Genomic DNA, 22,713 nt, shown 5'->3' with positions numbered 1-22,713 from the left:
ACTCAAACTTTGATTAAAGCAATCCCAACTCACATTATTCTCACTAAAACAATAATAAAATGAATGGGGTGTGATTAGAAAATAATAAAAGTTAAAGGGATATGCATATATTTTACCTTTTATTTATTATAACCATTGAAATATTATTAAAATATAACTTTCTAAGAATAAGAATATTCATTGGGGGTAGGTGACCGTGATTGAAGTTGTATGGGATTGTGCAGGGGAAGGATAGGGTGAGTTTGAGCAGGTGACAGTTGATTGAAGCTTTGTGGGGTTGTAGAATTTTGGAGATGAGATTGCCGCATGTGTGGGTTTAGATGGAATGGTGAAGAATATTCCAGATTTAGGCGAAATATGATTGTTTGGTAAAAAAATATGTTAATAGAATAGAGAAAACTTAGAGTGTGTATCAAAAAAGTAAGACAGACTGGTGGGTTGTTATTTGTTAAGGTTCGGTAAGGTTGTTGTTGTTGCAGATAGGGATTAAACCTCCGTCATGTCCGATGAAGAAACAGCTCTTTCCACAGAAGAAACAGATCACCTCGTTCACAGTATGAAGAAACAGAAGGCTTCATCCAAGCCTTTCTCACCCCAAAGACCCATTCTATCTTACAAAGACTCTGTTTTGCATCCCTCCTCAGACTGGGAAGACCTCTCAGCGCAAAACCTTCCCTTTGATGATGAAGACGCGCACTCGGACATCGAACTTGACAATGACGATCCTTACCCAACAATCCTTCCATCCCGAGAACAGCATGGCGTTCTACACTCATCGTCAAAGCTTTTGGTAAGTCTCTAGGATTCAAATACTTCAGCTACAAAATTAGAACTATCTGGAAACTGGCCAGGGATATTCACATCATCGACCTAGGCCTGAATTACTTCCTTATCCGTTTTAAACTTAAAGAAGACAATTGGACAGTTATTAGCGATGGTCCCTAGTTCATTGGACAACAATTCCTATTCATTCGGAGATGGTCACTGGGCTTCAGACCTTTGGCAGCAACTCTCACCACTACGGCAGTCTGGGCTCGGCTCCCAGAGCTCCCCATCGAACTATACGATAAATCCATACTTCGTAGAATAGGTAACTAGCTCGGTATGCTATTGAAAATAGACTCACGTACCACAGACAACATTCGAGGAAGATACGCACGCCTTTGCATTCAAATCGACATGGACTCACCTCTTATCTCCAAAGTAAAGATCGACTCTATACTTTAGCCTGTCCAGTATGAGGGCATCTCAGCCATATGCTTTGAATGTGGCCGGGTTGGGCATAGAGCCTCACTGTGTCCATCCATCATTCACCCTAACCCTGCTTCCAACTTCACTGAGCCACCTTCACAACCTTCGCTTGATTCCACCACCAACGAGTTCGGGGAATGGATGCTGGTCCAATGTAAAAAATCTTCGAAATAAGGAAATCTCAACACCGAAAACCAGCCAACGACAACGTTTCAATGCCATGCACACAACCCTGGCCATTCAAACGCCAAGTCACGCGGTGAAACTGCTCAACCATGTGAGCCCAAACCAAGCCCACTCCCATGCATAGAGCTTTGGCCCATAACACCCCTAATACCCAGCCCATTAACACTACCCAGTGCAACTGAATGAGGCATCAACCCCTATCCCCAAAAGCTCTGATGCTAATGTATCACACCCACGTGCTGTCACATCAGGTCAGACTTTTGAAAAAGCAACTACTAAAGCCACTTCTACCCGTTGGATACCCACAAACATTGCAGTCAATACTGCCTCTGCCTCTCCTCTGTCCTAGAATCCCAGCTTTAATTCAAAATCTTTCCCAAGCCTTGCTCCTGCCTCCGCCTCCCTTGCTACCGAGACCTCTACCATTTCCTCAATTAGTACCCACGCTTCCCACACCGATAAGCCGTTCCCTAAGGCTAGCCCAACCCCAAAACCTGTTGAACAGTCCACCATACCCTCGGAAACACCACCTGATTGCCCTATAAGCAACTACATCACCATAGACGTTCAAACAAACCTTGCCACGACCCCTACAAACTCGGCTCTGCAAGAAAACACCACAAAAATGTCTCGGAATCTCAATCTCATGGCGACACCCCTAATCGACTTCTTCAACCCTCTGACTAGAGACCATTAGGCGCTTCCCAGCTGAAACCGCCTTTAACCCATTCAGACCAACCTTCTCCGATGGATACAAACTTGCCCCAACAGGTTTTGGGCGCACATCGAAGAGGAAGTCATGAGGACTTTACAAAGCCAATCTTCCTTACCACCTCAGAACTCTCCCTTTGGCCGTGTCGTCATTCCTCTCTCTCCAGACCTCGCCATAGTCTCCCCAATCACCACTCTCCTCCCAGCTATCTAGACAGAGACTCCTCACCTTCGCCTGAGGACGGAGCCCGTGCCGAGCTTTGCCGAAGCCCAAGAATGTTTGACAACACTCCTTTCTCTCGAGAGCTCACTCATCAGCCTTCCCTTTCGTGGAACAGAGGAGAACACCTTCCTCATTCAAGTCCTCCTATGGGTACCTTAGTTCAGAATGACAGTTCATTGCCATCATCACAGACACCCAACACCCCGCACCTCCCTTTTCCTACTGAACCCACTTGCACAGGAACACATAACCCCAACTTCGAGTGACCTTGGATTGGGCCCAGGCCACCAAACCAACCCCTTCAATCCATCTGAGATGAAGATTTTGGTTTGGAATTGCAAGGGCGTTGGGAGCACTTCTTTTTGTCGAAATTTTCTAGATATGACAAGGCGTCTTAGATCCGCAATTGCTGTTATAAACATATCGGGCACTAGAGCTGAGGAAGTCAGCTCTTCACTTGGCTTCAACAATGTTTGCCGCTCGGATGCCACAGGCTTCAGTGGTGGCATATGGATTCTCTGGAAGCTCAAGACACCGACCTTGACATGCTCTCTGTTACGGACCAAGAAATTCATGCATCCTCTCTCTCTCTCTCTCTCTCTCTCTCTCTCTGCCTTGGTTTATTGTAGGAGATTTTAACGACATTGCTAGCAATAATGAAAGTTTCAGTTGCACTCCACCCAACCGTAGCCGCATAGCCCATTTTAATGACTTCTTAAATAATTGCAACCTCCTTGATCTAGGCTACAACGGACCATGTTTCACTTGGTCGAATAAAAGGGACTCAAACCTCGTCATGAAACAGCTCGATCGAGCTTTCTGCTCCCCTTCATGGCAGATCCTTTTCGAAGACACCACTGTTACCCATCTCCCAAAAACTTCTTCAGACCATCACCCTTTACTCATCAACACTGACCAACCACCACCAAACCCCAATAATCGGCCCTTTCGCCTAAAGACAATGTGCTTCAACGATCCCTCCTTCAATGAAATTGTCCAAGAAGCTTCACAGACCTGCCCCGTTGATATCATGCAAACTCTCAATAACTTCACCACCAAGGTCGGGATTTGAAATAAAGATTGTTTTGGAAACATTTTTCATAGAAAAAACAAGGTGCTCGCTAGACTGAAGGGCACACAAATAGCCATCTACTCTAACCCTTCTTTTCCTCCTCAAGCTTGAAAAACAACTCACTGTTGAATTCCATCTCATCCTAAAGCTTGAAGAAGATTTTGGGCCCTTAAATCCAGAACAGAGTGGAACATGTTGGGGGATCAGAACACAAATTTCTTCCACATCTCTACCATACGTAGAAGGCACCACAAAAAAATTTGGTGCCTTAAGGATGGCACAGGTAGTTGGACTTACTCCTCTGGAGACATTGAAAATCTTATCACCTCACATTTCATCTCCCTCAACACTACAGATTCCACATGCTCACTCTCTACTATCCATTTCCCAAATATTGATACACCTTTTCTCCATGTGGAAGACCCCTTTCTCTAAAACATCACCACACATGAAATTCATGTTGCCATTAACTTTTTTAAACCTCACAAGGTACCGGGTCCCGATGGCTTCCACCCCATTTTCTTCCAACGTTTCTGGCACACTCTAGGCAATTCCATTTGCTCCTTTGTCAGAAATGTCTTCACTAATAGAAATATCCCCTCTGAGTTAAACTCCACCCTTCTTTGCCTTGTCCCTAAGACCCCCAAACCTGAAACTGTCCATCAACTTCGCCCCATTGGTCTTTGCAACATTCTATACAAAACCATCACAAAAATTCTAGTAAGTAGGCTGAAACCTCACCTTGGTGACCTTATTCATCCCTTCCAAGCGACAACATGATTATTGCCCAAGAGATCATACACTTGATGACTACTTCCAAAAGTAAAATTGGCTCTATGGGTATTAAGATTGACCTCGAAAAAGATTTTTATTGGCTTGAATGGATTTTTGTCAAGCATACCCTTGATCACTTCAATTTTCCCCCTGCTTGGATTGAGCTTATAATGTCTGCATTACCTTCTCCAATCTCTCCATTCTGCTTAATGGGGAGCGTCTCAATCAATTCACTCCCACTAGGGGCATCCATCAAGGCGACCCTCTCTTCCCATACATCTTCATCCTATGCATGGAGCATCTTGCATGGCTCATCCTCAAGGAAGTCTCATTGGGTAACTGGAAAGGAATCAAAACAGCAAGAAATAGCCCTCCCTTCTCCCACCTATTTTTCGCCGATGACCTCTTTTTGTTTGCCAAAGCCACCAAGAAAAATTGCTCTACCATCAAGAAAGTTCTCGACATTTTTGCAAACGTTTGGGTCAAAAAATAAATCTTGCCAAGTCAAAGATTTTCTTTTCTCCTCACACCTCACCCTCCAATATGGTGCACATGGAAAATGAGCTTGGAATCTCCTCCTCTAGAAATTTTGGAAAATACCTTGGAGTACCCATTCTCACAAACAAGAGAGACAAAAGAGCTTTTAATTTTATCATCGACAAGATCCGTGACAAAATGGCTTCTTGGAAAGCCAAAACTCTCTCCCTTGCTGGTCGCCTCACTCTCATCAACTCCATCACTTCCGCCATCCCTACATAGATCATGCAAAGCACCCTTTTGTCTCAACAAATCTACAAGGAAATTGATAAAATCAATAGAAACTTCCTTTAGGGTGATACCGAAGCTTGTAAGAAAATCCACCTCAAAAATTGGAGCACAGTGACAAGCCTAAAATTCATTGGTGGGCTAGGAATCAAAAGAGCTTATGCAAAAAATTTAGCCCTTCTAGCTAAAAGAGCTTGGGCTCTTTGCAATAACTTAATAGACATTTGGGATAAAACACTAACATTTAAATATCCACCCAACCATTCGGCTTCTAAAAATGTGTCTACTACATGGGCTGGTCTACTTAAGGCTAACCACATTTGCACTCTAGGCACGGGTTGGATATTGGGCAATGGCTCCTCGGCAAATTTTTGGGTTGATAACTAGTCGGGTAGAGGCCCATTAAGAAGCATGATTCACGGCCCTCTAAACAGAAACGAAGAGCTGCTAAAAGTTTGTGAGCTCTAGGACCATTCAGGTAACTAGTGCCTTGACAGAATTTCTTTCCACCTCCCCACCATCATCAAAGACATAATATGTGCCACTCCCAAGCCCCACACTCACTTACACGATGACTCCATCGACTGGTTTCCTTCACCGAATGGAGAGTTTAGCATAAAGTCAGCTTATCACCTAGCTTGTGATCTCACTTCCGAAGCACCTAACAGCAAATGGAAATGGATTTGGAAACCCTACTCTCTTAAGAATTAGCACTTTCATATGGCTCTTTTGCCACAATAGCCTACCCACTAAATCCCTGCTCCACAATCGGAAAATCATCATGGATTCCTTATGCCACACTACCCCTAAAACCCCACTGCACATCCTCCGTGATTGCACTGTCACCACTCCCATTTGGTCCAAAATCATCCCTCACCCCCCCCCCCCTCCCTCCTTTTTTTCTAATCTTCAGACACCATGGCATCATGAATCAAAGCCATGTCTTCCAAAAGCATCCCCACAAGCCTTTTCTCAAACATTCTGTGGCAGATCATATTCCCCATTTCCATTTGGGCAATTTGGACCGCCAGGAATAAGTTAGTCATGGAAAGCAAACCTTTCTCATCAGATGACATTTTCAAGAAAATCCAATCCTTATCCATTGAACTCTTCACTGCACTCCTCTGAACTCTAAAACAGTATTGCAAAACAATTTCAGTCAGATGGAAGCCACCACCCATTGGTTTCTTTAAACTCAATACCGATGGCTTTGTAAGAAGCAATCCAGGCAAGGCAGGTGCTGGTGGACTGATCAGGGATCATAGAGGCAGCTGGATTGGAGGATTCTCTAGAAACATAGGCTTCACGCATTCCCTTGCCGTTGAACTATAGGGATTAAGAGACGGTCTCACACTAGCTAAAAATCTTAACATTAAGAAACTCCACATTGAGCCCAATGCCAAAGTGGTCACTGACTTCATCACTGCCCAAAATACCAACATCATGGCTAACCATCTGTGCAATTCCTTAATCTTTGATTGCAAGTTGCTCATCCAAACCTTTGAGGAAGTGCTTGTGTGCCACACCTACCGCGAAGGAAAACCATTGCGTGGACCTTTTGGCTAAAGAAGGATGCTCCATTTTGGATGGTTTTATTATTTTTACGCATCCCCCCCCCCCCCCCCCCTCCTCTTGTTTTGTACCAATTATTGGCCAATGCTTTGGGTGTGGCCTACCCAAGACTCTGTAATTCTTAAGTTTTTAATCTATGTTCCTTTTCACCAAAAAAAAAAAAAAAAAGTAAGTACGTAAAATAGAAAATGAGTTTTCTAACAAAATTTTTGCTTGAACTATGTAGAGCATATTGTGAATGATCTATAAGAGAGGTGTGACAGCAATCCTTTTTGGGTGTGGTAATATCTTTTGCTAAATAAATATGATCTATCATGTTAGATGATGAAAAATAACTAATATGATGCAAAGGAGAGTGAAAATAATCAAATTACTCTCATTTTTTTCAAACACAGATTCTGGATTCACCATGGTAATAGGAAGAGTTTTGGTTAACATATTTTTATTTCCTAAATTAAATTGCATCAACTGAATGTTTCTCCTCTATAAAACTTATAATTCAACTGGCATTTTCTAATATTCTATCTTTATGTATATAAAATAAAAGGGTTATCTCCCCTTCCCACGGGTCAAGAAGAAAACCATAGACCAATCCTTGCTACAATGCAGCAAGCTCTTAATTTTTTAATCACATAACCATGCTACCCTTAATGCAATTGAATGGGCCTCAAGGCTTGACCCAAAAACTGTCTTCGTGAACAATTTTGAGGATCAAGCTTCTAATAGGGTCCAATATACCTTGATGCAATATGTGGAAAATTTTTAGGTGGTCTCGGAGTACAAGGTCAGCTTGCTCATTTTTCTCTCTACTCATTTTTTCTCTTTCTCTAGTTGTTGAAATGAACTAATTGAGAAGCCTAAACTTCCACCATTCCATGGACTTTGTGAATCTTTTTTTTCTTCCTTTCCTAAACCTATAGGTGATTTTTTCCCCAACCTATAGGTGATTTTTTCCCCCATGATATCACAACTTTTATATATTTTTTATCTTCTACAGTCCTTCTCTAGACACTAGAGTCATCCATTGATAACTCTAGAAAGGTCGATTGGAGCTTTTTTTTTTTTTTTCTTTTTTCCTGGCTATGGACGGGAGATACGGGTTTTTGTGGCTGTGGTAATACAATTTTTATTTTTTATTATTATTATCTCTATTTGTCTTCTCTATTGTTAGGATTTTTTTTCCACCTAACTTGTGTAATTATGTATTTCATGAATTTTATGTTGATACTTCACTGAATCTATGTAAAATTATAAATGGAAGATAAAATTGATAGGCTTAGTCATTGAATCATATTGATCTCTTGAAATTCCCAGATTTTTTTTGGCCCAATGAAATTTTTTGTCGTGGGTGTTTTTCATGTTGTAAAATCAATTGGCCCAATGAACACAAGTTGTAAAATCAATTGGACATAAATTCCTCAATAGTCAATACAAAATTCATTCAAGATACATCATTCCATCAAAGACTAATCATAATCATCAAAGAGATCAACATGGGTATCAAAGAAATCAAAGAAAAAAAATCATCAAAAACACCCGTGGCAGAAAAATTCGTTGGGCCAAAAAGATGGATTTGAATTTACTGAAAATTTTCAGTTGACCAAAGACGGATTTGAATTTTGATCAAAATTTTGACGGGCAGGAGGATTGAAGAAATAGCGTCAAGCCTGGCTTCTTTGTTTTGCGGATGCGTTAGCCCATTGCTTACCTATTACATTTTGATAATGTGTTCTTTTTTGAATGGCTGGGTGCTGACCTTGTAGCCCCAGATTACCTAAGAATTTCCCGCTATATGTAGTCAAGTGCATGATACCACAAGTCAAGGAGTACCATTTATAGCCTCTTGCAACAGCTTCCAAGGCTGGTCCAAACCTTCTACAGTGCCTTTCATTTCTTCTCAAGCTAGAGCATGGAAAATAAAGACATTCTTGAACTATGGTGAACAAAATATTCCAACGGTAACCTTTATATTCATTCATTCTAAATAATTTTTCCTCTTACTGAAACTGATACATTGCAGTGACAGTATATCTGTAAGCTGCAGCGCAGGCAAGAGGCAAGGCTCTAAACACTAACCATTAGGCTCAATCTTGGATATTACTGTCCTAATTATATAGGCAACCGACTGCGGTTTCTCGAGGAAGAGGCATCTAAATGATTGGAACAAATCCATGAGTTTCATTGAACAACATACCCATCTTGTCTACAGATGTCTCAGCTGCTCAAGGAATTGCTTTCATTGTGAGCACTCAAGGTAGGCTCCCTAAGTGCAAACACTGGGCTTGGTTCATGGTATGGAGATTCAACCGAGATAATTCGCATGCTCTTGGAGCCGAATCAAATTGTTGCAGCCCAGGTCCAAAACCGGGTTGAGACAATAGTAACCGAAGGGTTGCATGAAAGGATATTTTACTGATTTTCACCATACATGATTATAGAAAAATATATGAACCCAATCTCTAAAGAGACTAATCAAAGACACCACTAAAAATTAAATGAGTAAAATGCATTGACGCCGCTTCAACTCGTTTAGTTGCACTAACACCTCTCGAACTAAAACTAAAACAGATCACACCCTTTTGTGCATCACATATTTCCTTCTCTTTCTTTTTCTTTTTTCTTTCTTTTTCATTTTTTGTTGGTACCAAGTATAATGAAAAAGAGACGTTACAAAATAAAAGGCAACAATACTAGGGATTTTTTATTCCCCACAATTTACTAGGTGATAATTCATTTGGATGGAATGTTAAACGGGTTTTAGTGCAACTAGATAAAATAAAAGTACTAGTGATGAACATTATCCTCATAAAAAAAACCATCATATCCACCTAGTCTCAGTTGGGCAAAATGGGCTGAGAAACTTATTTGAGGAAATCTCTCAGGTTTAAAAACATATTTCTTGACCACTTATAATGGAAAAATGAAGAAAGTTCAATCTAAAAACTGGATAGACAAAACTTCGAAAGTCAAGGCAATTCCAGAATATGCAGTAAAGTGAATATTGTTTATAGCTTGAATGTTCAATTAATATTAAAATCAAAATTCTGCGAACTTTACATCAGCCGTATATATTATACGTTAATGTACACTTGGGGGGTATCCAACTCTTACCTTTGTTATGAACACTGTTTTTTCCGAAAATCTTCAGATAACAGAGTCTGAAGCAGTTCCTGGAACCTCTCAGCACCAGGACCTGGCCTAAACACTGTATCATTACCACGCAAAGAGCATGGGTCAGCCCCACCATCAGAGCTCCCAGTACACCATGCCCCAGGTGCAAAACGATTTGTGCGGCCTAGAAGCTCTTTATCAATCTTGTCTAAGACAGGATCATTCTTAGCAAATTTTCGTGCAAATGGGGCATTGCTTTTAACCATTTTGTCAAAGTCCTTCATTGTCAAAGAGAGGGGATGCTGCTTTGGAGGAGTGTCCCATGCAATGTAGTGGAGATCATGGCTAATTGCAGTGTTACGGAATTCTGGAGTATTGCAAATAACAGTGTGAAAATAACCTTCCGGGGAGGAGACAAAATTTGTGTAATACATAAGGATAGTTCGTGGGAGGTTATCCCATCCCCATATACAGTACTCAACAAACGATCGGGTTAGCATTACCCATGCTGAACCTGTGCATAAGAGAATTAAAAGCAATTTGGAAGCAGGTTATTAACAGAGATCATGCTAACTGTAAAAACAAAACAAAACAAAAAATCAGACCAAGATGCGAAATTTAAACAGCAAGCAAATTAGATTTAGGAGAACAAATAAGCTTTTAATTAGCTAAAAAGAAATCTATACCTAGGGAACCAACTAATAAGGTTAGTTCCTCATAGCAATGATTAAGAGGGTTGCCCTATTTTAACCAGCTTCCAACTGCTGAGATTACAGATAAATGTGACACAACAAGTTATAACTACACCACTAAGTGCCCACTTGCAAATTTCTCAAGATAAGAATTAAATTTGACACGTTGACATCTACAAGTCAAATCGCAACTGGTGAGACATCAATTAAAGAGTTCACCCAGAGGCTCACAAGTAAAAGAAGAAAAGTGAATGGGCACATATCAAAGAGAAGAGCCTTTGGCATGTTCTCCATGTGCCAACACTGTCATTGCTATCCAGGCACAAAACAATCATGTTAGAGAAAGATATTACTTTTAGTCAGAAAATCTAAACCCCTCCCCACCCCCACCCCCTCACCCCCCCACCCCCCCCCCCAAAAAAAAAAAAACTGACGGCATCCCAATTGGCATTTTTAGCTTTGTTTGGCACATATTAAGTTTGAATTACAAAAGCAAGGTAAAACCTGTCAATGATGGGACCATGACACAAGAATTAAATAAACATCAACACAGTTGTGCTCTAGGAACTCATGTAAGTGCATTTTTATTTTTGGGGAAGAAACTTTTCCCCCGTTTATGTTTGGAGTAGTTAACAATTGCCCCCTTTATCTTTGAAACCAACCAATTTCCCATTTTATGTCTAGGAAATGAGCAAATACCCCAAATCCATTACCTTCTTAGTTAAATCCAATGGAATCTCTTCAAGAAATTACCAGTCAATACACCACAAGGAAGATAAAAAGTTGAGGACTGCATTTTCATTTCCTTGGACTGCATTTTTAATTATTGTGATTCCGTTGGATTTAACTGAAAAAGTAGGATTGGGGGTATTTGCCCATTTTCCAAACAAAGAGGGAGAAATTGGTTGGTTTTAAAGATAACAGGGGAATTGTGAAGTACTTTTTCCCCTTTCTTTCTTTTTTTTACAAGATTTGAGTGTAAATATAGACATGCTTACCAGTAAACAACGTGAATGAGGTAGGAAGTGATCTTCGTTGAGTGGTCAAAGCAAGATCAGATTTTTTCGACAGGTAAAGGCCTGGATCTATGATGATCGGTTTTGCTCTTTGGTTCCTATAAAAGTAGGTGAATATCATATCATTATAAAAGTGAAAAAGGGAAAGACTTTCCAAAGGGTGATATGCACACTTATAGGTTACTTACAATTTCCACCCGGTAATCTGCATATGCTCAATGAAGTTGAAATTTCTAGACAAATTGGAAAAAACATGAAGCAAATCTGCAGATTTAGGAAACAAATCAGATTTTACTTCCGTGAACAGTGTAAAGAAAAGCTGTAGACTTGTTTATAAATCAAAACTTCTACCAAAACAAAGTATATGTCAATTAAACCATATGTAGCAGCTCAACAAGATAGAGCAGATCACGGGGACTCTTTGGATCAGACACATCCCAAAAGGAAGCCTAGACAATAAAATAGACACTGTTGATTTTTTTTCTTTTTAGATAAGTCATTCATTGAAGATTTTGCCTCCATGTAATAAGCCATTGCTAAAACTTTTACAACGCTATGTGTACAAAGGCAGAGAAGAGTGCAACAAGCATGCCATTAGGCAGATAGAGACAGGATACATAGTCAACAATAGGTCAATTTTTGGGGTATTATAGAAACAATGCATATTAGGCAGTAAAAGAAAAAAATGAATATTAGATGGAAAAACTTAGTGTTATAATAATAGAGCTTTTGACATCACAACCTTACCATAGACATCTTGTGATTGATGATTGATAATTATGATTAAACATATTAATTGGACAAATATGTGAAATGGAAAATGGCAGCTATTATTAATTAAGAGGTAAGATTAAGAAGAGATATTCAAGCAACAATATGAATCAGTAAATGATTTGCAGTTAAGAGAACTGCCAATATTATATCATTTTAACCAAAACACATATAAAGTGCACTGCATAAGTGATGTATTGGAAGGAAAATAAAATTCTAGTTTAGTATAAAAAAATTTTAAAAATAAAATAAAATAATTTAGTAGAGGAAATGAAGAAATATAACTGCAGAAAGAAATCTTTCGTAAGCACAAACGGTTTAAAAAAAAAAAGAAAAAAAAAGCATATTGAATACTGAATAAAGAATAATAGTAAATCATCCTTGGTAGAGGACAAAAAACGACTGAGTACAAAGAGATATAATTAGCAATTTATAACTACCATCCATACATATAACAAGATAGAAATTTTCTATTAGAAACTCAACAATCAGAGACTGCCTTCATAGATACGAAAAGAAGTAAAATGAAAATGCATCACAGAACTTTCCACTCAAAAGCTTATGCTATCATGTGGAGAGGCCAACTAATAAATAAAAATAAACCCCAAATTAACCCAACTCTAACTGAGGAGGGACTATCTTAACAGGGTGTGTGTATATATATATATATATACTTTTTTTTTTCTACACAAAAGTTTAGTCATTTAGCCATATTATATATATCATGTTTAAGAGGATTTCAACTTTGTAAGTCAGCATCATCAAATCATCAAACCAAGAAACATATATTTATGACTCTAAAATGATGCTAATCACCTAGCTCAGTTAGATTTGCAATCGTATTGTGATTTAAATACCTAGATGTAAAGAGCAATATCTAACTCAGTGGGGTCAGTAAATTTTCACTAATATGCATCATTTTATCCTTAAAGAGAGAGAGAGAGAGAGAGAGGACACAGATTTAAGTCGAAAAGGAAGGAAAGAGTACAGAAAGGAACAAGAGCAGTCTAATCAAAATTGAGGGGGAGGGGTGAATTAACAGACATTTTTTGTCCTTGATATTTGGTACAAAATATCTCTCCCAGCTCGATAATGCAGTCTCATCAAAATTGAGCTCCAAAAAGTCATATGGGGAAGCTTACGCTTTGTGTGTGTGTGTGTGTGTGTGGGGGGGGGGGGTGGCGGGGGGGAGTTGCACATTGACAAACCGCATAAGGAAATAAGCCAAAAGACCAACAAACAATATTTTACAACAAGGCATGAGGATCCCATCAGATTTCAGGAACTGGTATCTAAGAGGATACTGCCATTGTTAGTGTCTCTGTCTAAATGAGTTACATTATGATTTTGGTTTTCAGAAGTTTTTCCCCTTTCCAAAACATTGGATTAGAGGGTTACCATTAATAGAACCAATCCAACAAAACCACCAAAACCTAATTTCTGAAAGAACCAAATATCCAATGGAGTGACACACACCTACTAAGCCCAAGATGGACCATTACAGGACAACAAAACCTGAGATGATTGATTGCTACCCTCCTGCAGACTCTAGATACAATACAAGCTAAATCTTTTTAAGAACTTTCTTCAGACACATAACTCATGTATAGACCTACCTGGAAGCTGCATTTAACTGAAAATGAAATATAGAATATTAAAATAATAAGGCTTCTGAGGAGAATTAGCCACATACATGAAAACTAAATTGCATAAGGAAGCCTTGGGTGGTTCCAAACACTACACTTACATCAGACAAAAAGCAAGATATGGTATTATAAACTTCTTTGATCAACTCTAGCTAGGATGTCATCTAGTTGTAATTTATAAACAATTTCTGGCACTTCAATATCTCCAGTCTTCTATGACCGCATTAACATGATACAGAGGTTGATTTGAAAATCTCTAACCCACTAATATAACTATTAGCTCACTTTCACCCATGAGCTTAGATACAAGAAAACCATATCTTGCACTCTAGAATGCATGGTCAATATTCAGCTATATAAATCCCCAAGGGTAAATTTTAGGCAAGAATCACCCAATATGCTTAAAACTCAGGCAACAAAATGCCCTGTGCAATTTATTGATACTTGCAACTGTCAGGAAGTATATCAAGATGCAAACATGACAGCCACTGGTACAAATACAACTATATAAAATGAAAATAAAACAAGAAGAAGAATAGCAGCATAATTACTAATGGACAAACAAAGTGTAAAATCAGGTACTAACCATCTTGTGTTACAAGAGGATAATCTGAAGCACTGAGGTTTATAAACCAGTCCCACTCTGAGCTCTCCCTCAACAAAATTGCAATTGCTTGAAGGGTGCAAGCAATCATTGTAGGACCTTTATAAGTCACCAAATTGGATTGAGACATAACACGCACATTCTCCACTTCATGAAATGTGGGATCAGACTTCACCGAAGCCGTCAAGTCCAACCTTTCGCGGGGCGGTGCCTCAAGATCCAAATGTAGAATATATTGGTTTCTAGGATGATACACTGCCTGTAATGTCCTCATCATCCTATGACTATCACCCTTAGTCCCTGAAATCAGATATGCCAATCTAGGGGCTTCAGTTTTCGATGCCTCATATGTTTCCAGTGATCTTTTCAAATCCGGTTCAATAAAATACCCACTTGAGTCCTCTGATCTTGCCAACGAGATAACGTCAAATGGTAATTGCTCTCCAGCATAGGGAGAGGTATATAGCCCAAAAATGGCTGTCAAGGACAGCATAACTGATACAGTCACAGTCGCAAAGAATGGAAGAACCCACTTCCTATCGCCAAACACTCTGCCTGAGTGAGAATTGATATTTTTCCTCATACTTTCTCACAGGTGGTTAACAAAACTCTAATTGCTAATACAATTCTCTATTGAGATAAGAACCCAATTCTCTGAATTAGCTGAGAACGCCAGAAATCTGAGAAAAAAAGCAAAACCCTCCAATTTTCTGAATGGAAGAGGGCCAAAGCAAAGACAAGCAAGGAGGCCAGGTAACAAAACCAAAGCCACCTTCTTAATGAGTAAATGAATAACATTTACACCAGAGGCTTCAGTGTTTTCCAAAATAAAACATGGTTCCCATGTAAAAGTGCATAAATTTGCACAAAATATCACAAATAAATGACTGAACTCCCAAATTCTGAAATCAAGAGCTGGAATGGCCAAAGAAGCATGTGAAAAAGATATGATCTTTGGACCCCAGTTGTGAAATAAACACCAAAACTGCTTAATTCTTTGAGAATGAACAAACCTAAAGACACAAAACAAAAAGGCAAAAAACTATCAAACAGGTAACGTCTAAATAAACTTAAAGGATATAAAGCAGTTAGATTTCACATTCAATAAATAGAAACTGGCTTTTTTTATGAACTGTCCCAGATCTAACTCAATCAAATTTAATATACAAAGTGGGCAAACAAACAAAAAACAAACACTTGGAGTGTAAGTTTCAGATACTTCAAAGCTAAGAGAAGTTTAAATTAAAGAGAGAGACTGAGTCAAATGGGATTGAATTAAAATGACCCAGATAGAAGAAAAAGGAAACAGAGTTGAGAAATGCTTACTCAGGTGAAGAGGATTCAAAGAAGATGCAGAAGAAGTGACTGTGAGAGAGAGAGATTCGAAGGTTGTAGATTTGTAGTAGTATTTAGTTATGAGTAGGAGTATTGGGTATTTGGGAAAGCGAAAAAAAACGAGAGAGAGAGAGAGAGCCGTCCAGATATGGGGGATGGGTTTGCTTTAATTGTTGGCAAAAACACAAAGATTTAAGAATAATTAATTAATTAAACTAAAATGGAATAAGATTATGAGATAATATGAATAGAATATACTATCCACCACGCCACTGCCCACTTTGAGAGCGAGTGCGGTGCGTTGCTTTTTTGTGGGTTTGAAGAGGAAAGTAGATCCTCCACAACCTTATGCAGGTAATTGGTAATTAATCAACGTGGTTTTCATGTGATTCTTTCGATAAGGAAGATATTAATGAATGGCTTAAAAGAGTATTGGTTTAGAAATTAATTTTTTAAAAAATTATAAAAAATTAATTAATTTTTTTAATAATTTTTATATTTTTCGTAAAAGTGAGTTAAAACTTTTTTAATATGTTTTATTAATAGTTGTCTTAAGAGTAATTGTTAAAACTTTTAGTAACTATTAATATGATTTGTTGTAGTTGATGCATAATAAACATGTTATTTATTTTAGGGGAATAAAAATGATGTTTGTGATAGGAACATGCAAAAGTAATATTGTTCTAATTATAACAAGAAATTAATTGTGTCCCTATTGTCAATAAAAATAAGTAAATTAGAGTTCGATTGATAGATGATACTAAACCTCATTTTGATTTGATAATGTTAATGCATCCATTAATATGAGTGTTGTTTTTTTGATAGATATGATAGTATTTCAAATCTAGATGTTCATTCCATGATAATTGTTTTTTATTATTAGGTTAAGATACCAATTAGTTTTTGGTATATGCGAGGATTGAATCATAAGTCTCTTATTTGGTGATAAGAGACTTTATTAATTGAGCCAACCGAAATTCCACAACATGAGTGTTATTTGAGAGTGTTGGCATAAAAAAATTAATATATATATATATATATATAAGTCTTGGAGAATCATATATAAGTAAGATTTATTTAGGAGAAAAAAAAACTTTCATTTTTTATTTTGTGCCAAATAGCCGGATTAATTAAAAATATAATGACATATAAAAAAAAAAACAACCAAATTACTAATATATATATATATATATATATATATATATATATTTATTTGTTAGCAACACGAAAGAAGCTAACACCTTAGAATAAATTAGAAAATGTTAAATATATTATTAATTTTACTACATAATTTTTCCACATTGATATAGCAACTAATATGATTAATATAATATTCATAACATCACTCAATATATGGACTACGGTTTGCTTCCTAGTTCCTACATTTTTTTTTTTTTTGCAATAAACTATTTATTTATTTATTTGGAGAGGGTGAAACAGCTTTTAGGAAGATTTTTATTGTACAAACCAGAAATTTCTTTTACATGAATGTTCAAATTGAAGAAATGATAACTTAGTAAATAAGAATAACAAAAACGTGGGAGTAAATAAGAAACCAATATCGATTGAACGGCACAAGGAGATGCCAGCAATGGCAATGACCCCTGCGCTAACTCGTGCCCTTTAATATAAATATTTATTTTTTCTTTTTATATATATATATATATATATATATATATATATATATATATATATATATATATATATTATTGAACTTCTTGAACCCACCAATATTTATTGCATACCCAACTATAAGTCTATAATATATCCATAAATCTTGACTCCATCTCACTAGGGGCAAATGACACAATTCCAACAAAACCAATTTTTATGTGCCTGGATTAATAATTTAATCAAGAATTAAGTTGTGGTTATGTTTGTACAAACTAACACATGGACCATTAAAAAAATTGCACAAAATCTCCACCTGCAAATATTCTTTTAACCTAAAATTGGCAATGAATATACATAGTGCCAAATAGCCCCATGATTGTTTAAACAACAATTTTCAGTAATCAAATAATAATAACACTTCTGACACGTATTTTTATAACACTTAAACACATATTTTTATAACACTAAAAATTGAACAACAATACTTAACCTAGGGCTGTCCATCAACCCATCAAACTTGACCCACCCGTCCAACCCAAAGGCCCACGGACGGATCCGAATGTCTATATGGGTCGAGTATGGGTCAATTGAATTTAAAATTAGGTTTTTCGGGTTGGTTTGAAATTTCTGAACTTATAACCTGTGTAAACCGACCCGCTCGACCTAGAATTTTTAAAAAGAAAAAACATGGGTACTAACCTGTTCTACACTCAAACTTGCATTTTAGGTTTAAAAAAAAAATCTCTCACTCTCACTTTCTCTAATATCTCACTCAAATCCCTAACCCTAGAGCCTAGCCTCCTTGCTGCCGCTGTCACCAAGTTGGACCTTATTGCCGCCCCTAATCCTAACCTCCTTGTCGTTGCCCAGCCTGTCGTCGCTGATTCAAACTCCACAAGCCTATTGCCGACGTCGCCCTGTAGTCGTTGCACCTACCGTTCTTGGTTGAGTCTCAAACTCCAAAAGCCTCCTCTAATCTACTTGAAATCTCATTTTGATACTTTGATCTGTGTTTGATTGTGGGTTAGTAAAAGAAGTTTTCTTTTTTTAAAAAAAATTGTATTGATTTTGTGATGGATGTGTTGGTGGTGGGGGAGGGAGTGGTGGTGGTGTTGTTGATTTAATCTTCTCTTTTTTTTTTTTCTTTTTTCTTTTTAGTCTCATAGATCTGGGGCTTTTGGTTTGGATTGTAATTTCTTTGTTCTGGGTTTTTTTTTTTTTTTAAAAGATTGTTCTAGGATTTGATTTTGTTTTAGTTTCATAAATCTAGGGTTTTTGGTTTGGATTTTGAGAAGATTGTTCTGGGATTTTTATTTTTATTTTTGAGAAGATTGTCCTGGTTTGTTTTATTTTTTATTTTTAAGATTGTTCTTGGTTTTGAATGTTGTTGTGCTTGAGAGTTGAGACCTGAAATCACCTGTCCAACTCCGACCAGCTCAGTCGGCTCGACCCGAATGTTCGGTTAGCCGTGGGTCCATTTTCCATTCACCTGATTCAATCGGGTCGTTGTGAGTTAGGCCCAAACCTAATTCAAACCAACTCGTGGTCAACTCTAACTTAACCATTGTTACCAAACAGACCCTTGAAACTATTTAAATCCAAGTCAAATTTTGCAATCATTTTTCTCCTCCAGATTTCAAATTCAAATTTTCAACACGAGCTAGAATTTCAGCCAAAAAAAAAAAAAAAACGTTCTAGAAAAACAAAGGTACCAAATTTACCAAATGAGCTGTACTCCACAGTAGCAATCGGGTTGTACTGAACACAGGCTGTTATTCACACATCCTGCTGCACGTTTGAGCTATTTTGCATTTTGCTAGAACACACATTGATAAAAAATTAATTTAAAAAAAAAAAAAAAAAAACCCACACCAATGCTTTAATATTGTTGAGATTTTGTTCCTCAAAAAAAAAAAAAATATTGTTGAGATTTTTGTATTTTGCTATAGTAATATCTAAAAATAGATGTCAATCAATTGTAGGAACATATATATCTTAAACACTATTATTTTAATCTCACTTAAAATATAAAAAGAGTAGAATATGAAATGTAAGGTGCATTATTAAAGTGGTAATTAAAAAAAAATTTAGATATTTGAATAAAATAGTAAGAGAATATAGTATGAAATGTAGTGTATATTGTCAAAAAATAATGCAAAAATAGATAGAGTAGTACTAAGGCACTAGGTGAACAAGACTCCGGACTTGGGTTTGAATATTCCCGCTAACAGTGTCTTATGAGTTCTTATATCTAATCCCTGCATAGAATAAAGGTATGAGATTTCGACCGGAGTGGCTAGGGTACTAATAACTTACACATAAAAGTAATACTAATTGCCCTCTAGCCTTTTTTTGTTTACCAAAAAAAAAATGAAAGAAAAAGAAATTTTTGGCAACGCAAAATGTTTCTTTTTTGGGTTGCATTATTTCCAGTTGTGAATGATCTATCATCTGTGCGAGTGGGGAATGAACAATCGTAAAATGTAAATCACAGTAATGTTAACGTTAAATAGTTGTAGCCTGTTGGCTTTGACGTTGTTGTTGCTGTGTTGTAGCCTTGTAGGACACCAATGACCACACCATGAAGACATCTTAGGAAAAAACAAGGTCGTTTTAGTTTTTGACTTTCTGAACTGTCCTATGATCTTTCGGTTCACAGTGTATCTCGTTTATTGTTCTGTGTGCGGCCCCACAGATACCTACCAACCGTTCTTGTTCTCCTCCACGTGGCGAATTCATCAAATCACTGAAAGTTAACGGATCTTTTTTTTCTTTTTGAGGATTAATTAAAGGATCATTGTGGACCATTCCGTATGATATTGTTTGACGTAACCATTTGCGTCTTTCTGACATCAAATCGAACACAACTACAAGCTGGGTTATACTTATATGTAAAATAATTTATCTGAAAAAAATGTAAAACTCACCTTTTAATTTTTGCTCTTTTTCTATTCAGTTCTTTAATTTTTAATTTTGTTAATTTAGTCTTTTAACTTTCAATTTTTGTCAATACAAGATTCTGTTAAACCTAGTTATGGGATGCTGTTAATATTACTAAAACAACGCCGTTGCCTTTTTTTTTTCTTTTTTTTTTTCAGAATTAAAAGAAAAAAATCTGTAAAAAAAAAAAAACATTTAAGGGGAACGTCGTCATTCCCCTTCTCCTGCGATGAGCTAAAGAAAAATGACAAGAAATGATAGTCATCGAGCCCCCAAACACCATGAGAACCAGCAGGCTCCAAGCAATAAACCAATTGCAATTTTCTCATCAATTCCAAGTACTTCACGAAAACCCGAGCTACCATGGCATGGTAATCCTCCTCCTTGATGACTCCCAATTGAGCCAAGCAATACAGCCACGCTGCGAAGTTGGTCTCGTGGTCGGTACCGTAATCGATTTGGCTTGAGTTCTTGAAGCTATCAGTGAAGTAAGGGATGATCTCGATCATGGTGGATTGGAGATTGGCCGGGAGGAACTGGAGCATCAGCGAATCACTAGTTTTGGTGAGGCGGTTATGCCAGGTCCGGTACGAGAGGTTGCCGTAGCGAGAGGATTGTTGAGCCGGAAGGATTTTGTTGATCCATTGGATTAGGGTTCCAAGAATGGAGACGATGGAGTTGATGGTTTCAGATTGGTGGCAAGGGTCGAAGAGTTTGTGGGAGCGAATGGACTTGGAGAGAGCGACGACGAAGCCGAGGAACTTTTTTTTTTTTTTACAGAATTTTTTTCTTTTAATTTCAAAATTAAAAAAAAAAAAAGAAAGAAAGGGAAACGGCGTCGGTTTCAGTGATGTTAACAGCAGCCCATAACTGGGGTTTAATGGAATCCTACATTGACAAAAATTGGAAGTTAAAGAACTGAATTGACAAAACTGAAAGTTAGAGGATTGAAATGAAAAAGAGTGAAAGTTAGAGGGTCAGTTTTGCATTTTTGTCTAAATTTATTAATTCAATTAATAATTAGTGAGTATTTTGATATTTTAATAGAGTTTTAGTTAAACATAAATTTTAAAATTTTAAAAATTAATGAGTCACATAACAAAATTACAATAATTTTAAAACATGTAATGCATATATATGTATCAAGACACTTGACATAAGCTTAATATGTAGTGTAAAATTTTTAATATATTAAAATATAAAATTATGATATATGATCAAAATAATTACAATTAATATTAAATTTTATTTTAAATTACTTACAAATTTTTTTAAAAGATTTTCGGTTGAAGTGAAATTTCAGGTTTTTTGAAACTCAACTATTGGTAGTTGAGTTTAATTTAGGATAAACTATCTTAACATTATCAACAACAACAAAATTTACTAATTAATGAGAGTGTAAACTTTTGTTGTAGAGAGACGTTTGTCATTTTTTTTAGAAAAGAGAAGTTTATCATTTTAGTATTCTACACAACTACAACTTCTATAACCCAACTTTTATAATATATATATATATATATATATATATATATATATATATAGCATATAATATTATAGTCTTTTACTTGGGGTTATTTTTTATTAAATTTTCTAATTTTATTAATTTTTATTTCAGCCCTTTGTTGATAGTCATTTTTGCAAAAATCCTCCAAGCCCAATGTGAAGAAAAGTCTGACTCTCTTTGAGCTTGTTACTCATATTTTGTAATATATTTAATTATTTTTTGCAGGGTCCAAGCTCATGTAGACTTGATGAAGATTTAAGGAAGTGTGATTTAGAATGTACAATTGGGCCTACTTAGGTATTTTCATGAATCCAAAATGTAAATTTTGTTAAGTAGGCTAAGGCCACTCGCAAAATCTGAGAATCCATGAAACAAGCCATGTGCTGGCTGTAAGGTCGCAATTTGTACCTAAGCCCAAACAAAAGGAAGGGTGTAGGCTCAAAGAGCCCAATACAATAAATTTATAGAGTGTAGGTCAAAAATCTTGTTTCTAATGAGTTTAAATGGTAACAACAATAGCCCAAGATTACAAAATGATAAAGATGGATGAGTTTATATGTTGAAACTTATCCTCGGACTCAAGCCGAGGACCAGATTCTTATCTTTCTCCTCTTTTAAAGATTAATTACAAATATCCAGTTTATAGTGTTTTCTCTTCTCCCCTCTCGATCCCTTTTTCTCCGGGACCTCCCTCCTTCTTATACCTCCTCCCCTTCATTCTTACTCTCCACTTGTAGATCTAGGCAGCTAACATAGATACTTGTCCCATTAGTACCTTCCTGAAGTCTTTAGGTAATAGCTGTAAGGCTGAAAATCACTGTTCAGATATCACTTCCTCATTAATGCGCCAGAGACTTATAGAGCATTCAATGCGGTGGTAGCAGTTTTCTCTAAGATATTTCCCATCCGTTCTTCCTCTCTGTGCC

General features: G+C 37.0%; 2 protein-coding genes across 2 annotated transcripts; both read right to left on the bottom strand.

Annotated features, from left to right (window-relative positions):
- Positions 1 to 9,512: 9,512 nt before the first annotated feature.
- On the bottom strand, positions 9,513 to 15,869 carry LOC142640949 (beta-glucuronosyltransferase GlcAT14A-like). Its single transcript, XM_075815286.1, has 5 exons — positions 15,721 to 15,869; positions 14,377 to 15,407; positions 11,562 to 11,637; positions 11,356 to 11,471; positions 9,513 to 10,179 (listed from the first exon to the last, which is right to left on the bottom strand). The coding sequence occupies exons 2-5, from the start codon at positions 14,975 to 14,977 to the stop codon at positions 9,671 to 9,673; spliced, it is 1,302 nt and encodes a 433-aa protein (XP_075671401.1). The 5' UTR covers positions 14,978 to 15,407; positions 15,721 to 15,869; the 3' UTR covers positions 9,513 to 9,670.
- LOC142639864 (serine/threonine-protein phosphatase 2A activator 2-like) lies at positions 15,268 to 20,828 on the bottom strand. Its single transcript, XM_075814001.1, has 2 exons — positions 20,477 to 20,828; positions 15,268 to 15,407 (listed from the first exon to the last, which is right to left on the bottom strand). The coding sequence occupies exons 1-2, from the start codon at positions 20,826 to 20,828 to the stop codon at positions 15,268 to 15,270; spliced, it is 492 nt and encodes a 163-aa protein (XP_075670116.1).
- Positions 20,829 to 22,713: the final 1,885 nt, after the last annotated feature.

The sequence above is a fragment of the Castanea sativa genome, chromosome 6, assembly GCF_040712315.1.
Source record: "Castanea sativa cultivar Marrone di Chiusa Pesio chromosome 6, ASM4071231v1".
NCBI lineage: Eukaryota > Viridiplantae > Streptophyta > Magnoliopsida > Fagales > Fagaceae > Castanea > Castanea sativa.
This window is presented reverse-complemented; position numbering and strand designations above follow the sequence as displayed.